At 37.8% G+C, this 17,570-nt stretch overlaps 1 protein-coding gene across 4 annotated transcripts in view; it reads left to right on the top strand.

The window, feature by feature from the left end:
- Positions 1-17,570, top strand: part of CFAP43 (cilia and flagella associated protein 43) — a 122,097-nt gene that overhangs the window by 67,690 nt on the left and 36,837 nt on the right. For all 4 annotated transcript variants that reach the window (XM_045438814.1, XM_045438813.1, XM_045438815.1 and 1 more), the window contains one exon: positions 13,628-13,753. In XM_045438814.1, coding sequence (XP_045294770.1) covers positions 13,628-13,753 — 126 coding nt within the window. The remainder of the gene's footprint in view (positions 1-13,627; positions 13,754-17,570) is intronic.

Here is a 17,570-nt window from a genome sequence, read left to right as displayed (position 1 = left end):
AAATAAAGGTTGAAAAAAAAAATTAAAAAAAAAAAACAAAAGAATTCTTCAGTGAAGTTTTTTGTTTTGTTTTGTTTTGTTTTAATTTTAGTTAACATACAGTGCAATATTGGTTTCAGGAGTAGAATTCAGTGATTCATCACTTACATACAACACCTAGTGCTCATCACAAATATCTTCCTTAGTATCCATCATCCATCTAGCCCATCTCCCACTGACCTCCCTCCATCAACCCATAGTTTATTCTCTATCATTAAGAATGTCTTGTGGTTGTTTCCCTCTCTTCTCTTTTTTCTCCCCTTCCCATATGTTCATCTGTTTTGTTTCTTTCTTCCCCCCCACCCAGGAATGTGACCTTTATTTATTTTTTTAATAATTTTATTTATTTATTTGTTTGTTTGTTTATTTACATCCAAGTTAGTTAGCATATAGTGCAATAATGATTTCAAAAATAGATTCCAGTGATTCATCCCCTTTGTGCTCACACCCAGTGCTCACCCCTATCTGTATCACACCCAGTGTTCATCCCAACAAGTGTCTTCCTTAATGCCCCTTACCCATTTAGCCCATCCCCCCACCTACAACCCCTCCAGCAGCCCTCAGTTTATTCTTTGTATTTAAGAGTCTCTTATGTTTTGCCCCCACTCCTTGTTTTTATATTATTTTTACTTCCCTTCCCTTATGTTCATCTGTTTTGTATCTTAAAGTCCTCATATGAATGAAGTCATATGATATTTTTCTTTCTCTGACTAATTTAACATAATACACTCTAGTTCCATCCACATAGTTACAAATGGCAAGATTTCATTCTTTTGACTGCCGAGTAATACTCCATTGTATGTATGTATGTATATGTATATATATATATATATATACACCACATCTTATTTGTCCATTCATCCATTGATGGACATTTGGGTTCTTTCCATACTTTGGCTATTATCAATAGTGCTGCTATAAACATTGGTTTATAAAACAAACATTGCTATAAACACACCTGTATCCTTTGGATAAATACCTAATAGCACAGTTGCTGGGTCATAGGGTAGTTCTATTTTTAATTTTTTGAGGAACCTCCATACTGTTTTCCAGAGTGGCTGCACCAGTTTGCTTTCCTACCAGCAGTGCAAAAGAGATCCTCTTTCTCTGTATCCTCACCAATATCTGTTGTTGCCTGAGTTGTTAATTTTATCCATTCTGACTGGTATGAGGTGGTATCTCATGGTAGCTTTAATTTTTATTTCCCTTATGATGAGTGATGTTGAGCATTTTTTCATGTGCCGTTGGCCATCTGGATGTCTTCTTTGGAGAAGTGTCAATTCATGTCTCATGCCCATTTCTTCACTGGATTATTTGTTTTTTGGGTGTTGAGTTTGAGAAGTTTGTTATAGATTTTGGATACTAACCCTTTATCTGATATGTCATTTGCAAATATCTTCTCCCATTCTGTTGGTTGCCTTTTAGTTTTGCTGATTGTTTCCTTCGCTGTGCAGAAGCTTTTTATTTTTTATTATTTATTTATTAAAAAAATTTTTTTTTCAACATTTAGTTATTTTTGGGACAGAGAGAGACAGAGCATGAACGGGGAAGGCGCAGAGAGAGAGGGAGACACAGAATCGGAAACAGGCTCCAGGCTCCGAGCCATCAGCCCAGAGCCCGACGCGGGGCTCGAACTCACAGACCGCAAGATTGTGACCTGGCTGAAGTCAGACGCTTAACCGACTGCGCCACCCAGGCGCCCCAGAAGCTTTTTATTTTAATGAGGTCCCAATAGTTCATTTTTGCTTTTGTTTCCCTTGCTTCCAGAGACGTGTTGAGTAAGAAGTTGCTGCGGCCAAGATCAAAGAGGTTTTTGCCTGCTTTCTCCTTGAGGATTTTGATGGCTTCCTGTCTTACATTGAGGTCTTTCATCCATTTTGAGTTTATTTTTGTGTATCGTGTAAGAAAGTGGTCCAGGCACATTTTTCTGCATGTCGTTGTCCAGTTTCACCAGCACCACTTGCTGAAGAGACTCTTTATTCCATTGGATATTCTTTACTTCTTTGTCAAAGATTAGTTGGTCATATGTTTGTAGGTCTATTTCTGGGTTCTCTATTCTGTTCCATTGATCTATGGCCTGTTTTTGTGCCAGTACCATACTGTCTTGATGATTATAGCTTTGTAATACAGCTCAATGTCCGTGATTGTGATGCCTCCACCTTTGGTTTTCAGGATTGTGTTGACTATTTTGGGTCTTTTTCTGGTTCCATACACATTTTAGGGTTGCTTGTTCTAGCTCTGTGAAGAATGCTGGTGTTATTTTGATAGGGATTGCATTGAATATGTAGATTGCTTTGGGTAGTATTGACCTCTTAACAATATTTGTTCTTCCTATCCAGGAGCATGGAATATTTTTCCATTTTTTGTGTCTTCTTCAATTCTTTCATAAGCTTTCTATAGTTTTCAGTGTATATAGATTTTTCACCTCTTTTGGTTAGGTTTATTCCTAGGTATTTATGGGTTTGGGTGCAATTGTAAATGGTGTCGATTCTTTGATTTCTCTTTCTGTTTCTTCATTATTGATGTATAGGAATGCAACCAATTTCTGTGCATTGATTTTATATACTGAGACTTTGCTGAAATCATAGATCAGTTCTAGCAGTTTTTTGGTGGACTCTTTTGTTTCCCATATAGAGTATCATGTTGTCTAAAAAGAGTGAAAGTTTGACTTCCTCCTTGCTGATTTGGATGCCTTTTATTTCTTTGTGTTGTCTTATTGCTGAGGCTAGGATTTCCAATAGCATGTTGAATAACAGTGGTGAGAGTGGACATACCTGTCATGTTTCTGACCTTAGGGGGAAAGCTCTCAGTTTTTCTCCATTGAGGATGATATTAGCGTTGGATCGTTCATATATGGCTTTTATGATCTTGAGGTATGCTCCTTCTGTCCCTACTTTCTTGAGGGCTTTTGTCAAGAAAGGATGCTGTATTTTGTCAAATGCTTTCTCTGCATCTATTGAGAGGATCGTATGGTTCTTGTCCGTTTTTTATTGATGTGATGTATCACATTGATTGTTTTACAGATATTGAACCAGCCCTGCATCCCAGGTATAAATCCCGCTTGGTCATGGTGAATAATTTTTTTAATGTATTGTTGGATCCGGTTGGCTAATATCTTGTTGAGGATTTTTGCATGCATGTTAATCAGGGAAATTGGTCTGTAGTTCTCCTTTTTAGTAGTGTCTTTGTCTGGTTTTGGAGTCAAGGTAATGTTAGCTTTATAGAATGAGTTTGGGAGTTTTCCTTCCATTTCTATTTTTTTGGAACAGCTTCAAAAAATAGTATTCTTTTACTATTTACTAACTTATGCTATTGACTATAGAAGACTAATAGTCTTCTTAAATATTTGGTAGAATTCCTCTGGAAAGCCATCCAGCCCTGTACTCTTGTGTTTTGGGAGGTTTTTGATTACTAATTTGATTTCTTTACTGGTTATGGGTCTGTTCAAATTTTCTATTTCTTCCTGTTTCAGTTTTGGTAGTTTATATGTTTCTAGGAATTTGTCCATTTCTTCCAGATTGTCCAATTTATTGGCGTATAATTGCTCACTATATTCTCTTATTATTGTTTTTATTTCTGCAGTGTTAGTTGTGATCTCTCCTCTTTCATTCTTGATTTTATTTATTTGAGTCCTTTCCTTTTTCTTTTTGATCAAACTGGCTAGGGGTTTATCAATTTTTTTAATTATTTCAAAGAACTAGCTCCTGGTTTCATTGATATGTTCTACTGGTTTTTTGATTTCGATAGCATTCATTTCTGCTCTAATCTTTATTACTTCCCATCTTCTGCTGATTTGGGGTTTTATTTGCTGTTCTTTTTCCAGTTCTTTAAGGTGTAAGGTTAGGTTGTGTATCTGAGACCTTTCTTCCTTCTTTAGGAAGGCCTGGATTGCTATATACTTCCCTCGTATGACTGCCTTTGCTGCATTCTGGAGGTTTTGGCCTGTGGTGGTATTATTTTCATTGGCTTCCATGTACTTTTTAATTTCCTCTTTAACTTCTTGGTTAGCCCATTGATTCCTTAGTATGTTCTTTAGTCTCCAAGTTTTTGTTGTCTTTCCAATTTTTTTCTTGTGGTTGATTTTGTTTCATAGCATTGTGGTCTGAAAATATGCATGGTATGATCTCAATATTTTTGTACCTGTTGAGGGCTGATTTGTGTCCCAGTGGTCTATTTTGGAGAATGATCCATTTGCACTCGAGAAGATATGTGTATTCTGCTGCTTTAAGATGAAGTGTTCTGAATATATATGTTAAGTGCATCTGGTCCAGTGTGTCCTTCAAAGCCATTGTTTCCTTTTTGAGTTTCTATTTAGATATCTGTCCATTGCTGTGAGTGGGGTGTTGAAGTCCCCTACTATTATCGTATTATTATCAATGAATTTCTGTATGTTTGTGATTAATGGATTTATATATTTGGGTGTTTTCACATTTGGAGCATAAATGTTTACGATTGTTAGATCTTCTTGATGGATAGACCCCTTAATTATGATATAATGCCCTTCTTCACCTCTTGTTACAGTCTTTATTTTAAAATCTAGATTGTCTTATATAATTATGGCTACTCTGGCTTTCTTTTGGTGAACATTAGTATGATAGATGTTTCTCCATCCCCTTACTTTCAATCTAAAGGTGTCTTTAGGTCTAAAATGGTTCTCTTGTAAACAGCATATAGATGGATCTTATTTTCTTATCCATTCTATTACCCTGTGTCTTTTGATTGGAGTGTTTGGTGATTGACATTTAGAGTGAGTACTGGAAGATATGAATTTATTGCCATTATTTTGCCTGTAGTGTTGGAGTTTCTGGTGGTGCTCTCTGGTCCTTTCTACTCTTTGTTGTTTTGGGTCTGTTTTGTTTTGTTTCATCTTTTTTCCCCTCAGAGAGTCCTCCTTAAAATTTCTTGCAGGGCTGGTTTAGTCACAAACTCCTGTAGTTTTTGTTTGGGAAACTGACTGTCTTTCTATTTTGAATGACAGCCTTGCTGGATAGAGAATTCTTGGCTGCATATTTTTCTGATTCAGCACATTGAATATATCCTGCCACTCTTTTCTGGCCTGCCAAGTTTCTGTGGATAGGTCTGCTGCGAACCTGATCTGTCTTCCCTTGTAGGTTAAGGACCTCTTTTCCCTTGCTGCTTTCATAATTCTTTCCTTACCTGAGTATTTTGTGAATTTGACTATGATATGCCTTGTTGATGGTTTTTGTTGAATTTAGTGGGAGTTCTTTGTGCTTCCTGGACTTTGATTTCTGTGTCTTTCCCCAGGTTAGGAAAGTTTTCTGCTATGATTTGCTCACATAACCTTTCTACCCCAATTTCTCTCTCTTCATCTTCTGGGACCCCTATGATTCAGAGGTTATTCCTTTTTAATGAGTCACTGAGTTCTCTAATTCTTTTATGCTCTTTTGCCTTAGTTTCCCTCTTTTTTTCTGCTTCATCATTCTCCGTAAGTTTGGCCTCTATATCGCTGATTCATTGGTCTGCTTATCCATCTTTGCCGCTGGGGCATCCATTCAAGATTGCATCTCAGTTATAGCATTTTTAATTTCGTCCTGACTAGATTTTACTTTTTTAAATCTCCACAGAAAGGGATTCTATGCTTTTTTCAACCCGAGCTAGTATTCTTATTATCATGATTCTAAATTCTGGCTCAGACATCTTGCTTGTATCTGTGTTGGTTAAGTCCCTGGTTGTCACTTCTTCCTGTTCTTTCTTTTGTGGTGAATTCCTTTGTTTAATCATTTTGAAGGAATAATTAATAAAAACAAATTAATTAATTAAAAATTAAAAATTAAAAACAACACTAAAATGTCAAAGGACATTTAGGTGTGTTTTGGTCTGATTGTTGAAAGAAGCTTGATAGAATGGAGGAAAAAGGGAAAGAAGAAAAAAAAAAAAGGAAAACATTTGAAAATTAAAGAAGTGAATACAATAGAGTAAAATGAAATGATGAAAATAAAATAGAATTTAAAAAATTTACAAAAAAGTAAAAAAATATAGAATAAAATTAAAGAAAAATCTTTTTTATAAGAATGGAAAATAAAAATAAATGTTTTCCTTCTGTATTCAAGAATATGAAAAGAAAAAGAAAAAAATTGAATAGATGGGCCAGCGAACAGAATGAAATACAACTGAAGTGATAACCAGTTTCCCCTAGAAGTCAAGCTGTGAAGTACTTTATAGTCTGTAAACTAAGCAGGCGGAGAAACTTGCGGTGTTCCTCAAGAGCACAGTTGGCCCAGTCGTCTGGGGCTTGGTGTAATGGCTCCGTTCTCCACTAGATGGCACTGCTTAGTTTACTTGGGTGCATTGTTGTGGCGTATGTACGCATGTATGTGCATGTGTGGGAGGGGTGAAAATGGTGTCACCCAGCTACCCAGTCTCTAGTATTAGGACTCTGTGCTCTCACCAAGGGGCAGTCAAGCACCCCACCTTTGCCTCCAGCTTCTGTCCCCTCCCGACTTCTACAAAGTTCATAACTAAGCTGTCAGCCTGCCAGGTGATACCTCCCTCATGAGTTTTATCTCAGATGGGGCTGTGTTTCCAAACCCCTCACTACTGAGGGCCCTGCAGCTTTGACCCGCTGAGACCCTCTGGAGGAGGTTCTCACCCAGCAATGGTACGTTTGTGTGACTGTGCTGCTGCAGATGCCCAGAGACTGCAGCCAGGTGCCAGCCCGCCACAGAAAGTTTATGCAATCATGTAGCAGCAGCATTTCAGGAATTATGGTAAATCACAACACACATCCAGTGCTAGGCTTCACCCTTAACGTCCTTGTTCCAACACCAGCTAATGTAGCTATTCTCTGGGGTCCACTGGGACCTTCGCCTGTGGGGAGGCCGTACAGCCTTTACCAATGTCCTCCCAGCAGGGAACCGCCTCTCCCCATGTGACCCAAGGACCCTCGGACCTCACCGTCTGCTCCTGGGGATTCACCCTTCCCACCAGAGCTCCACCACATATCAAGCTGTAGAGTTTCAGACTCTGCACTCCCCTGTTTATAGAGTCTTGTTGATATTTAAACCCTCTCCTTTCTTTCCCCTTTCTCCTTTCTCCCTTTCTACCTTTCTCGTTCAGTCTCTTGTGGGTGTTTCCACTCTCTTTCTCTCCAGCTGCTTTCTGGGGGAGTGCTTTGCCTGTACTCTCCCCACCTGTCTCTGTCCTCTCTCCAAAAGCAAAAATATCTCCCTACCCTCTGGCCTTCTTCATCTCTTGTTGCAGTCTTTGTTTTAAAATCCAGTTTGTTCATGGGGCGCCTGGGTGACTCAGTCGGTTGAGGGTCCGACTTCAGCTCAGGTCATTATCTGGCAGTTCGTGGATTCAAGCCTCACGTCAGGCTCTGTGCTAATAGCTGGGAGCCTGGAGTCTGCTTCGGATTCTGTGTCTCCCTCTCTCTCTCTGCCTCTCGCCTGTTCATGCTGTTTCTCTCTCAAAAATAAATAAACATTAAAAGAAATATTTTTTAATCTAGTTTGTTCAGTGAAGTTATAGTATAAAAACAACTTTGTATAATCTTCTCATTACATTCATTTTAGATATTTTATAGGTTTTTTAAAACTTTTGTGAATGGAATATTTTTCTATTACAATTTCTAATTTGTTACTACTAGTATATATGAATGTTACTGATTTTATCTTTTATATCTGATCACGTTGCTGAATTCTCTTTTTAGTTATCCTTTTTGTCAGTTGATTCTCTTGGACTGTCTAGGTAAATGATCATATCTTCTGAAAATCATGTCTCATCAATTTTTATACTTCATTACTTTTTTTATTATTATTATGTTTATTTTTGAGAGAGAGAGAGCGCACGTGCACGAGCGAGTGGGAGAGGGGCAGAGAGAGAGGGAGACACAGAATCCGAAGCAAGGCTCCAGGCTCTGAGCTGTTAGCACAGAGCCCAATGCGGGGCTGGAACCCATGAGTGTGAGATCATGATCTGGGTCGAAGTCAGATGCTCAACCGACTGAGCCACCCAGGCACCCCATTTCATTTCTTTTTCTTGTCTTATGTCAAGGGCTTCTAATATAATAGCAGTCATAGGAGTAGACATGCTTGTCTTCTTCCTGACCTCAACAGGAAAGGTTCTAACTTTTCAGTATGATATTTGTCTTAGCGTCTGTTAGATATCCTTTTTCACAAGTTAAAGAAATTCCTTTCTATCCCTTGTTACCTAAGAGTTTTTGTGAATTTTATTGTGAAGTTTATCAAACACTTGTGTTCCTCTGATATCGGTAGTTCCTCTGATAGAGTTTAAGTAGTACACCAGATTCCATTTGCTAATATTTCATTTAGGATTTTTGTATCTTTTTTTTTTTTTTTTTAATTTTTTTCAACGTTTATTCATTTTTGGGACAGAGAGAGACAGAGCATGAACGGGGGAGGGGCAGAGAGAGAGGGAGACACAGAATCGGAAACAGGCTCCAGGCTCCGAGCCATCAGCCCAGAGCCTGATGCGGGGCTCGAACTCACGGACCACGAGATCGTGACCTGGCTGAAGTCGGACGCCTAACCGACTGCGCCACCCAGGCGCCCCGGATTTTTGTATCTTTATCCATAAATAATATTGTTTTCTTATACTTTCTTTGTCTAATTATTGTATCAGGGTTATACTAGCCTTATAAAGTGATTTGAGTAGTTTTCTACTTTTATTTCCATGCTCTGGAACAGTTTGTATACAGTGGGATTCTCCTTTAAGTTTTGATTAGAAGAGAAACAAAAAATTCACACACATATAAAACCATCTGGGCCTGATTTGTTATGAGAGTTGATTCTTTTGTTTGTTTCAAGTTTTTCTACAGTCATTAGTCTTATCAGGTTTTCTATTTCAAGTATAGATTTGATAAATTATAGTTTCTTAGTAAATTGTTCATCCCATCTAGATTTTAAAATATATAAGATATATTTATAGAATAGTCTAATTTCAAGTCTTTTCTGATTTTTCAATTATAGCTCTCTCTTTATTCCTAATTGTATATTTATGCCTTTGATCTTTTTTCTTGATCACACTTTATAAGTGTTTCTATTTTATTAATATGGTACAGTTTTTATTGACTTGACTATTATTATAAGAGAACCATATATATAATTTTATACCTATATATTTGACCAGTTTAGGGTTTTAGCAATTTAGAATTTTATTTGTTCTTCCCTACTTCCTTCAGGGTTATTTGTCCTCATTTTGTCACTTTTTTGAGTTGAAAACTTGGTTTATTTCCTATTGTTTTCCAATGTGCTTGAAAGGCTGTAAATATACCTCTCAGTACCACTTGGACTATATTACATTGGTTTTGATAAATAATTTTCTCATTGTTCCTTAGTTGTAAACATTTATAATTCCATTTTGAACACATCAACCAAAGGATTTCTTAAAGGAGTGTATGCATTTGCCTGTTTTCAATTTTCAGATTGCCTTGTATATTATAGATTGTTTTGTATATGTTTTTTTTTTTTTGCCAATATTGAAATTTATTTCACTGTGATCGGTGAATAAATCTTGTTGAGATTGTCTTTGTAGCCTTGTATCCAGTCACTTTTTTTACCTTTCTATGTGTGTTTGTAAAGAATATTTTATTCTCTGGGTCTTTTTGGTGGGGGAAGACAGTAGGGGGAGGTATAGTGTTCTTTATATTCCTATTAGATCAATCTAATTGTGTCAAGTTCTTCATATCTGTGTTTACATTTTTGCTATTTGAGATGTTGTTATCTAGGTTATGATTAGCAACTTGTCAATTTATCCCTCTGTTTCTATCAATATTTATGTTAGATGTCAAAATGTGCACAACAGATCTCCTCAATAAATTATTCCTTTTGTCCATATGAAATATCTTTTTCTCTTTTATTTATTTATTTTTTGTTTTTGTTTTTAATTTTTTTTTTTTCAACGTTTATTTATTTTTGGGACAGAGAGAGACAGAGCATGAACGGGGGAGGGGCAGAGAGAGAGGGAGACACAGAATCAGAAACAGGCTCCAGGCTCTGAGCCATCAGCCCAGAGCCCGACGCGGGGCTCGAACTCACGGACCGCGAGATCGTGACCTGGCTGAAGTCGGACGCTTAACCGACTGCGCCACCCAGGCGCCCCTATCTTTTTCTCTTTTAATGTTCTTACTCTACATTTTGTTTCTTATATTCCCATTTTCTTGGTATTTTTTTTTTAGCACTTACATATATATGTATATACATATACACGTATATATACGTATATATATACACATATATATGTATACGTATATATATATACACGTATATATGTGTGTGTGTGTGTGTATATATATATACATATATATATATGTATATATATATATCTTTTTCCAGTTCTTTATTTCCAACTTTCTTTTGTCTGCCAATCAGTACACAGCTGGATTATTTTTTGTAAATTCCATCTAAACTTTTTAATAGGTGAGGTTAGCCCCATTTATTATGATTATTGATATATTTAAAATTATTTCTGCCATTTTATTTTTTGCTTTCTATTTAACATATTTTCAACTTATTTCTTTTTCCCACTTTCCTATCTTCTTGGGTTGCTCATCCATTTTTTTTTTATTATTGTTCTATTTTTCTTTACTATTTTGGGAGTCATACTTCTATTTCTATTTTACAAATTATAACCCACATGCTTGGCCTTCTGTCTTTCCACCTCTCCTGGTGTCTTCATAGTCAGTGGAAGAGCACACCAGCACTGACTGACATCACCTGGAATCTTAACCCCAGCCCATATGTGCTGAATCAGAATCTGTTCTTTAACAGGTGATTCATAGGCACATTAAAATTGGAGAAGCTCTGGTTTAGTTTAGCTCTAGTTTATCCAGTTTATCTCTGGTTTACTCTGGTTTATCCATCCCCCAGATAAGACAACACCCTCAGTGTGTTTTTGTTGTTGTTACGTCTTACTTTTCCAGCTCCCTGTTTCCCTCACCTTCTCTCAATGATATAATTTGGAGTTATAGCTCTAATTTGCTAGTTTTAAAAACTCCTAAAAACATGTAAATCTTCTTTAGACTTAAGTCTTTCTACCTACCTTCCTCTAGCATTAGTACATCCTTAATAATCCTTTCAGCGGTGTGGGTATTGGTGAACTTTCTGAGCCCCTGTCTATAAATGACTATTTTAACCTCTCACTAGAATGATGATTTGATGGTACAGAATTAGAGGTTCAAGGTTTTTCTTCCCCTCAAACATTTGATTCAAAGCTGTTGATGCATTGTATTCTTGCATCCAGTGTTGCTAATCTAAGACTGATTCTTCTATTTCATGATATTCTTTTCTCCTTTGGAAATGTTTCAGATTTGGTTCTTAAGTTTCACATTTCTGGTCAACACTTGTTAGGCCAGTAGAGTTGAGTATTCATGGTGTACTGTGTTTTTGAAAATTCTCCCTTGTTATTTCTTTAAACGCTATGGCCCCCATTCTCTTTATTCTCCCCTCTTCTGAAGACATGTTAGTTGTAACTCCTTCTAGATATATCGTACAGTGTCTTCACTTTTCTTTCACATTTTCTGTCTCTTTATTTTGTTTGGTTACACCCCAGGAGAATTCTTAACTGATTCTTGCAGATCACTGATTATCTTCAACTGTCCATCTTGCTATTCAGCCCATCTATTGAATTATTTTTATTTCAAAGATCAAACTTAAAAGACCAACGTTTTTAAGTTTTATAATCTCTTGATACTTTTTATGATATACAACATTTTGTATCTAGTTACTGTAAAATTCTACTTTTGCTTAATTAACTCCCTTTCTTTGTGTAACAAGTCTTCTGTTTATTGAATTTATTGTCTCTCTTCAATGGTCTTGTTGTTCCCCAAATATTGGTGATGTATTATTATTTTTATTATTCCATGCTCATCTTTAAAGTTGACATGCCCCATTGTAATTCACTCTACCAGTTGAACCTGCTTGGGAAGATGTGTAGGAGATCTGACTTAAGTAAGTATATTGCTGTTTTCAGTAGAATGAGAAGAGATGGGTGGTGTTGGTAGATGTCTTGGCCACCTATCTTGTGGCAGGGGGAGATGTTCTCTAACTCCTTCTAGCCACTGACAGACTCCTTGTCATTGCCCTATTTCTCCCACTAAAATATTCATTTCATTTTTCTCTGCCTGGTGGTAAACACTCCTGGTACTACTGCTGGGCCCCCAGGAGTTTTATCAAGTGGTCGTACATATACATGCAGGTTCTACCCACTGCCTGTTTCTGATGTAGTCCCCCCAGCCAGTCACTCAGCCAGTTACTTCCAGGTTACTGCATGCTCCTGTACCTGGTGTACCTTCCACATGTTGTTAAATATTGTCTTGTGGACACTTGGGGCTATCATGTATCATTTAGATCCATCTGATTTTCATCTTTCAGAAGTTACAGTTTCTGGGCCACTGAAAGATTCTTTTTTTCTGTCTTAATTTTAGTAGTGGATTTATCTATTTATCATACACTTCTTTTCTCTTTATTTTATGGATTGAGGTGGGGAAGGATGATTGTAAACTCCATTCTCAGTCAACTATTTTGAAATTGAGGTCCTCAATTTTTCTATTATATTTTCTGATTTTTTTGTTGTTGTTAACTTGTAAGAGCTTTTAATATATTGAAGATATTAATACTTTATCATCCATGTTGCAGTATGTGTCCTTTGGCCCTGAATTTTCTGAAGTTATAAACTTTTTTAATTAGAAAAAAATTGTTTTTATGTTTATTTGGAGAAAGAGAGAAAAAGAGCACAAGCAGAGAGAGAAGGAGAGAATCCCAACCAGGCTCTATGCTGTCAGCACAGAGCCTGATGCAGGGCTCAAACCCATGATCCTTGAGATCATGACCTGAGCCAAAATAAAGATCACGCACTTAACTGACTGAACCACCCAGCCTTCCCTGAAGTTATAAACTTTTAAACATAATTTTTATTTTGGAAATGTTCAAATATAATATAAAAGGAGAGAGAATAATAAAATAATAAATCCATTGGCCAATATTGTTTCATCTATATCCTCAGCCACTATCCCCTCTCCTGATCATTTTTTAAATGTTTATTAATTTTTAGGATTCATTTTTGAGATTCATTTTGAGAATGTGAGCAGGGGAGCGGCAGAGAGGGGAACAGAGGATTCAAAGCAGGCTCTGCACTGACAGCAAGCTTGATGCGGGGCTTGAACTCACGAATCATGAGATTATGACCTGAGCCAAATTTGGAGGCTCAACCAACTGACCCACCCAGGTCCCCTCTTCTGATCATTTTGAAGTAAATCCCAGATATTATATCATTTAATTATTTAAGTAGGTACCTCTAAAAGATTAGAACTCTTAAAACACATGATCACAATACCATCAGCACACCTAAATATCAATAATTCCTTAATTTCTTTCAATGAAGTGATGAATTTACACACTTTTGTTGTCGTTTTTAGATGAATGAGGGTTAAAGCTGAAAACTTAAATGGCTACAATAAGCCCATAACCTAATGCTTTACTCAATAGTTACATTTAGATAAACAAGACCTCTCTTTTTTTACTGACTGCTGTCTGAAGAGACTCTGAAAAGCATGGCTATAAAGTTTAATTCTTTACTTGTCACCATTCTTTCTTATCTGAAAATTCAGGTTCTGACTATGATGGAAGAAAATGAAGCAATAGACAATATCGCAAAATTAGAGCAAAAGGAATTTAGCCTGGATCTTGAAGAACTGGAAAGGCTTCACAACGAAAATGAGGAAGAAGTGGCAAAGGTATGGAAAAATCTGAATTAAGCACCATAAAGAAACATAATGAAAGAAGTAAAAAAGAAAATGTGAAGGAGAACTTTTCTAGGATAATGTGAACAAAACAAAAACTTCCCCAGCACAATGCAAAGAAAGTAAACCTAGTAGGTATAAGTGCGACGAGTCAGAGAATTGTTAAATTTGGGAGTTAGGGGAAAGGGGTGACTGGGCCAGCCACACATCTGATGTATGTCCCTCTTTTCCTGACATCCATTCCAACCATCTCCCACCATATGTTTGAACGTTTTTTGAAATCCTCTCGGCCACCTATGCCAACTTTGGACCTTCTGGATTAGTAAGCCATTTCTTGACAGGAGTTGGAATCCTTCTCCCTTTATTCACTGATTCTTCTACCCTTTAAGCATCATCATTCAATGACCACTCTGAAAACAGAGAAGATCAGCACTTACCATGTTCCCTCTGTATCTTGTCTAAGCTAGTTGTCCCAGCTCCTATGACCATCATATAATGTAGTTTCAATAGCTTCATCATATGTCATACATTTTCCCCTATGATTTCATGATATTTGAGTATGGCATCCACAAAAGAATTCCAGTTATTATCTGTCCAGTTTACAGAAAAGCATATAATGAAACCTCCATTTTTCTAGATACTATACTTCTATTAATACAGCCTTTGCATCTCTTTGTGTCACATTACATTGTTTACTCATATGGGTTTTATTTTAGGTAAAAGTCCTAATTGTGTTTTACACAGAATGTTCTCTTTTTTTTAAGTTTTTATTTATTTATTTTGAAAGAGAGAGAGACAAGCAAGCTAACACGAGTGAGAGAGGGACAGAGAAAGAAAGAGGGAGAGAGAGAATCCCAAGCAGATCCTGCCCTGTCAGCATGGAGCCCAACATGAGGCTTAATACCACAAACTATGAGATCATGACCTGAGCTGAAATCAAGAGTTGGACACTCAACTGACTGAGTCACCCAGGTGCCCCTACACAGAATGTTCTTAAGCTACCTCTTTCTCAACCTGCACAGTACATTTAACTTTTTGAGCGTGCAAGTATAAAAAACATTTTTTTCCTAAAGAAGAGAAGGAAATATTGCTGGATATAAGGACATTTGAGTGGATTATAGTTGGTTAAACAACTATATCAAAAAGAGGCTGATAATTTGATGCCTCTAAGAGGGAGGTCTCCAGTGATGTGCTCTAGGACCCTTTCCTGTTAAATAAGTTAATGACTGGGGTAAAGATACAGAAATGAGGCATATTTGTCAAATTAGTGAATGATATAAGGCTGAGAATGAGAGGAAATATATTGAATAACAGAATCAGTACCAAGAGGACCTCACAGACTGACTCAAGGAGGTAAAATTCATCCATCCATCCATCCATTCATTCTGCAACATTTATTGAACACCCGTTATGTGCCAGGCACTATTGTCAGTGCCAGGAATACAATGCCTATGAAATATAGGTCCTGCCCACGTGGCACTAATCTAGTGGAGAAGACAGACCATACACAAATCTCTCTATATTGTATGATGGAAACAAACTGAATTCTGTGATAGATATGGGGCATCTACTTCTGCGGTCAAAGAAGACCACTTTAAAGGGAATGAAAAGGAGAGAAGGAGCTAGCTATGCAAGGAGCTGGGGGAAGAGAATATCAGGCGAAGGAGGCAGCATGAACAGAGGTCCTGAGGCAGAAATGGCTTGGATTACTCCAGAAACACCATGGCCAGAAAGGCAGTAGCACAGGGGAAGGAGAGAGCTTCTTGAAATGAGGTGGGGGCAGAGACTGGCTCTGAAGACCTTGTACATCATTGTAAAGAATTTGGCTTTTCTTACACTCAACAGAAAGCTGTTAGAAATCATCCCATTTTCTTATTATAGCAAATAGACACCAGTTTAGGGGCTTTTTGAATGTTATTTATTTTGATTGTTGCAACCATCCAAAAAAGGTAGGTTTTTGGTTTTCCTGACTTGAGGAAACTAAGGATTTGGACCTAGAATCACTTGACCTCTCCGTAGTGCATCTGGGTCAGGTGCCTAGCCCTGTCTTCATTGTTGGTTCTCTCTCCAAGCTAATGTGGGACCACTCAGCCCCACAAACCTGCCCCTCTGGCCTGCTGACCTGCAGATCACTGATGAGCCCACCCTGATTACCCCCCACCCCATGCCTCTGTCCAGATGCTCCTTGCTGCTTATCAAATTCCTACATATTTCTCCAGAAGCCTCTTTGCTCCTTTGAGGCAGTCTTTGGTGCAGAGAATGGCTCTTCACACACTCGTTTCCCCAATATTATTACCTTTTTTTTTTTTTTTTTTTTGGCTCTGGGCTTGGAAGAAAGATTGGCCCCACATTAGATGTGATAGTGGAACCAGATGGTCCAGCACAGAACAGTGTTAGCAGATGACACCAGGTGGCCTTCAGCACATTTGGGAACAGAATACTAGTCCCTGGAAAGAGTTAGTGCTACCTACCTGTCAGGGATCCCAGTCCTAAAGGGAACAGGCGATGAGTTAGCCTCGGCTAGGATCTCAACAATAGGGAAAAGACCAAAGCCCAGTAATGACAACCTGAACACAGTCTGGAGGGGTTGATCAAATAGCCTCAGCAGTAGAGAGGAGAGGGCTGGGTGGGCTGGGAATCAGGCAGGTTCTGACAACTGATAGGCCAAAACAGCTGTTTACTTAAGGAAAAAATAATTTAAAACTGTATTAGCCATTAACTCAGTGGATAAAAAAAGAAGTAAAATACAAATTAAACAAAGCCTTTGATCCACAATGAATAAAATAAACACAAATGAATAAACAAGACATCTTCTAATCTGGGAGATATATTCTTAGCTAGTTTGCTGATAATTCTGCCAACACAGCGAAATGCAAAAGAGGTTCTGAAGAGGATCCTAAGGACTAAAGATTGTTGGTCCTCACTTTCATGTTAGATCTTTTAGCAAACTCCATTAAAACAAGAATACTTAACCACTTATGTGTTAAGCAGTTGGCTGACTTAAGCAGATAAAACTAATTGAGATAGTGTATGTTTCTCAATGAGAAAAGGTCAAGCATATGATCCCCAAGAGAAATGGAGCGTTTATTTTTTTTTTAATTTTTTTAATGTTTATTTATTTTTGACAGAGAGAGAGATAGAGCATGAGCGGGGGAGGGGCAGAGAGAGAGGGAGACACAGAATCAGAAGCAAGTTCCAGGCTCTGAGCTGTCATCACAGAGCCCGACACAGGGCTCGAATTCACAGACTGCGAGATCATGACCTGAGCCTAAGTCAGACGCTCAACCAACTGAGCCACCTAGGCGCCCCATGGAGCATTTATTTATTGTGGATATAAAAATTAGAAGAATTAAGTGACCCCAAGACAAAGGTCACAAACTGGCACTTCAAATATGCATTGAAAAGAAGTAAGGCAGCATTTAGATATCTGGTAGTTTCATTAAAAATACACATTTTTGGGGTGCCTGGGTGGCTCAGTTGTTGTGCATCTGACTTCGGCTCAGGTTGTGATCTCATGGTTCTGTTCGTGGGTTCAAGCCCCATGTTGGGCTCTGTGCGGACAGCTCAGAGCCTGGAGCCTGCTTCGCATTCTGTGTCTCCCTCTCTCTCTGCCCCTCCCACACTCACTCTCTCTCTTAAAAATAAATAAACATTTAAAAAAATTTTTTTAAATGCACATTTTTAAGCTTCTCTAATAAAACAGGAACACTTGGCACAGTGGGTTTGCTTTCCAGCTCTGTACCAACTCGCCAGTGTGCACTTTAGTTCTGCAGTCCACCATGGCCATGCATGTGTCCTCACACCTCCCTGG

Source organism: Leopardus geoffroyi, chromosome D2 (assembly GCF_018350155.1).
Source record: "Leopardus geoffroyi isolate Oge1 chromosome D2, O.geoffroyi_Oge1_pat1.0, whole genome shotgun sequence".
Lineage (NCBI taxonomy): Eukaryota > Metazoa > Chordata > Mammalia > Carnivora > Felidae > Leopardus > Leopardus geoffroyi.
The sequence above is the reverse complement of the archived record's forward strand: the minus strand, read 5'-3'. Positions and strand labels throughout refer to the sequence as shown.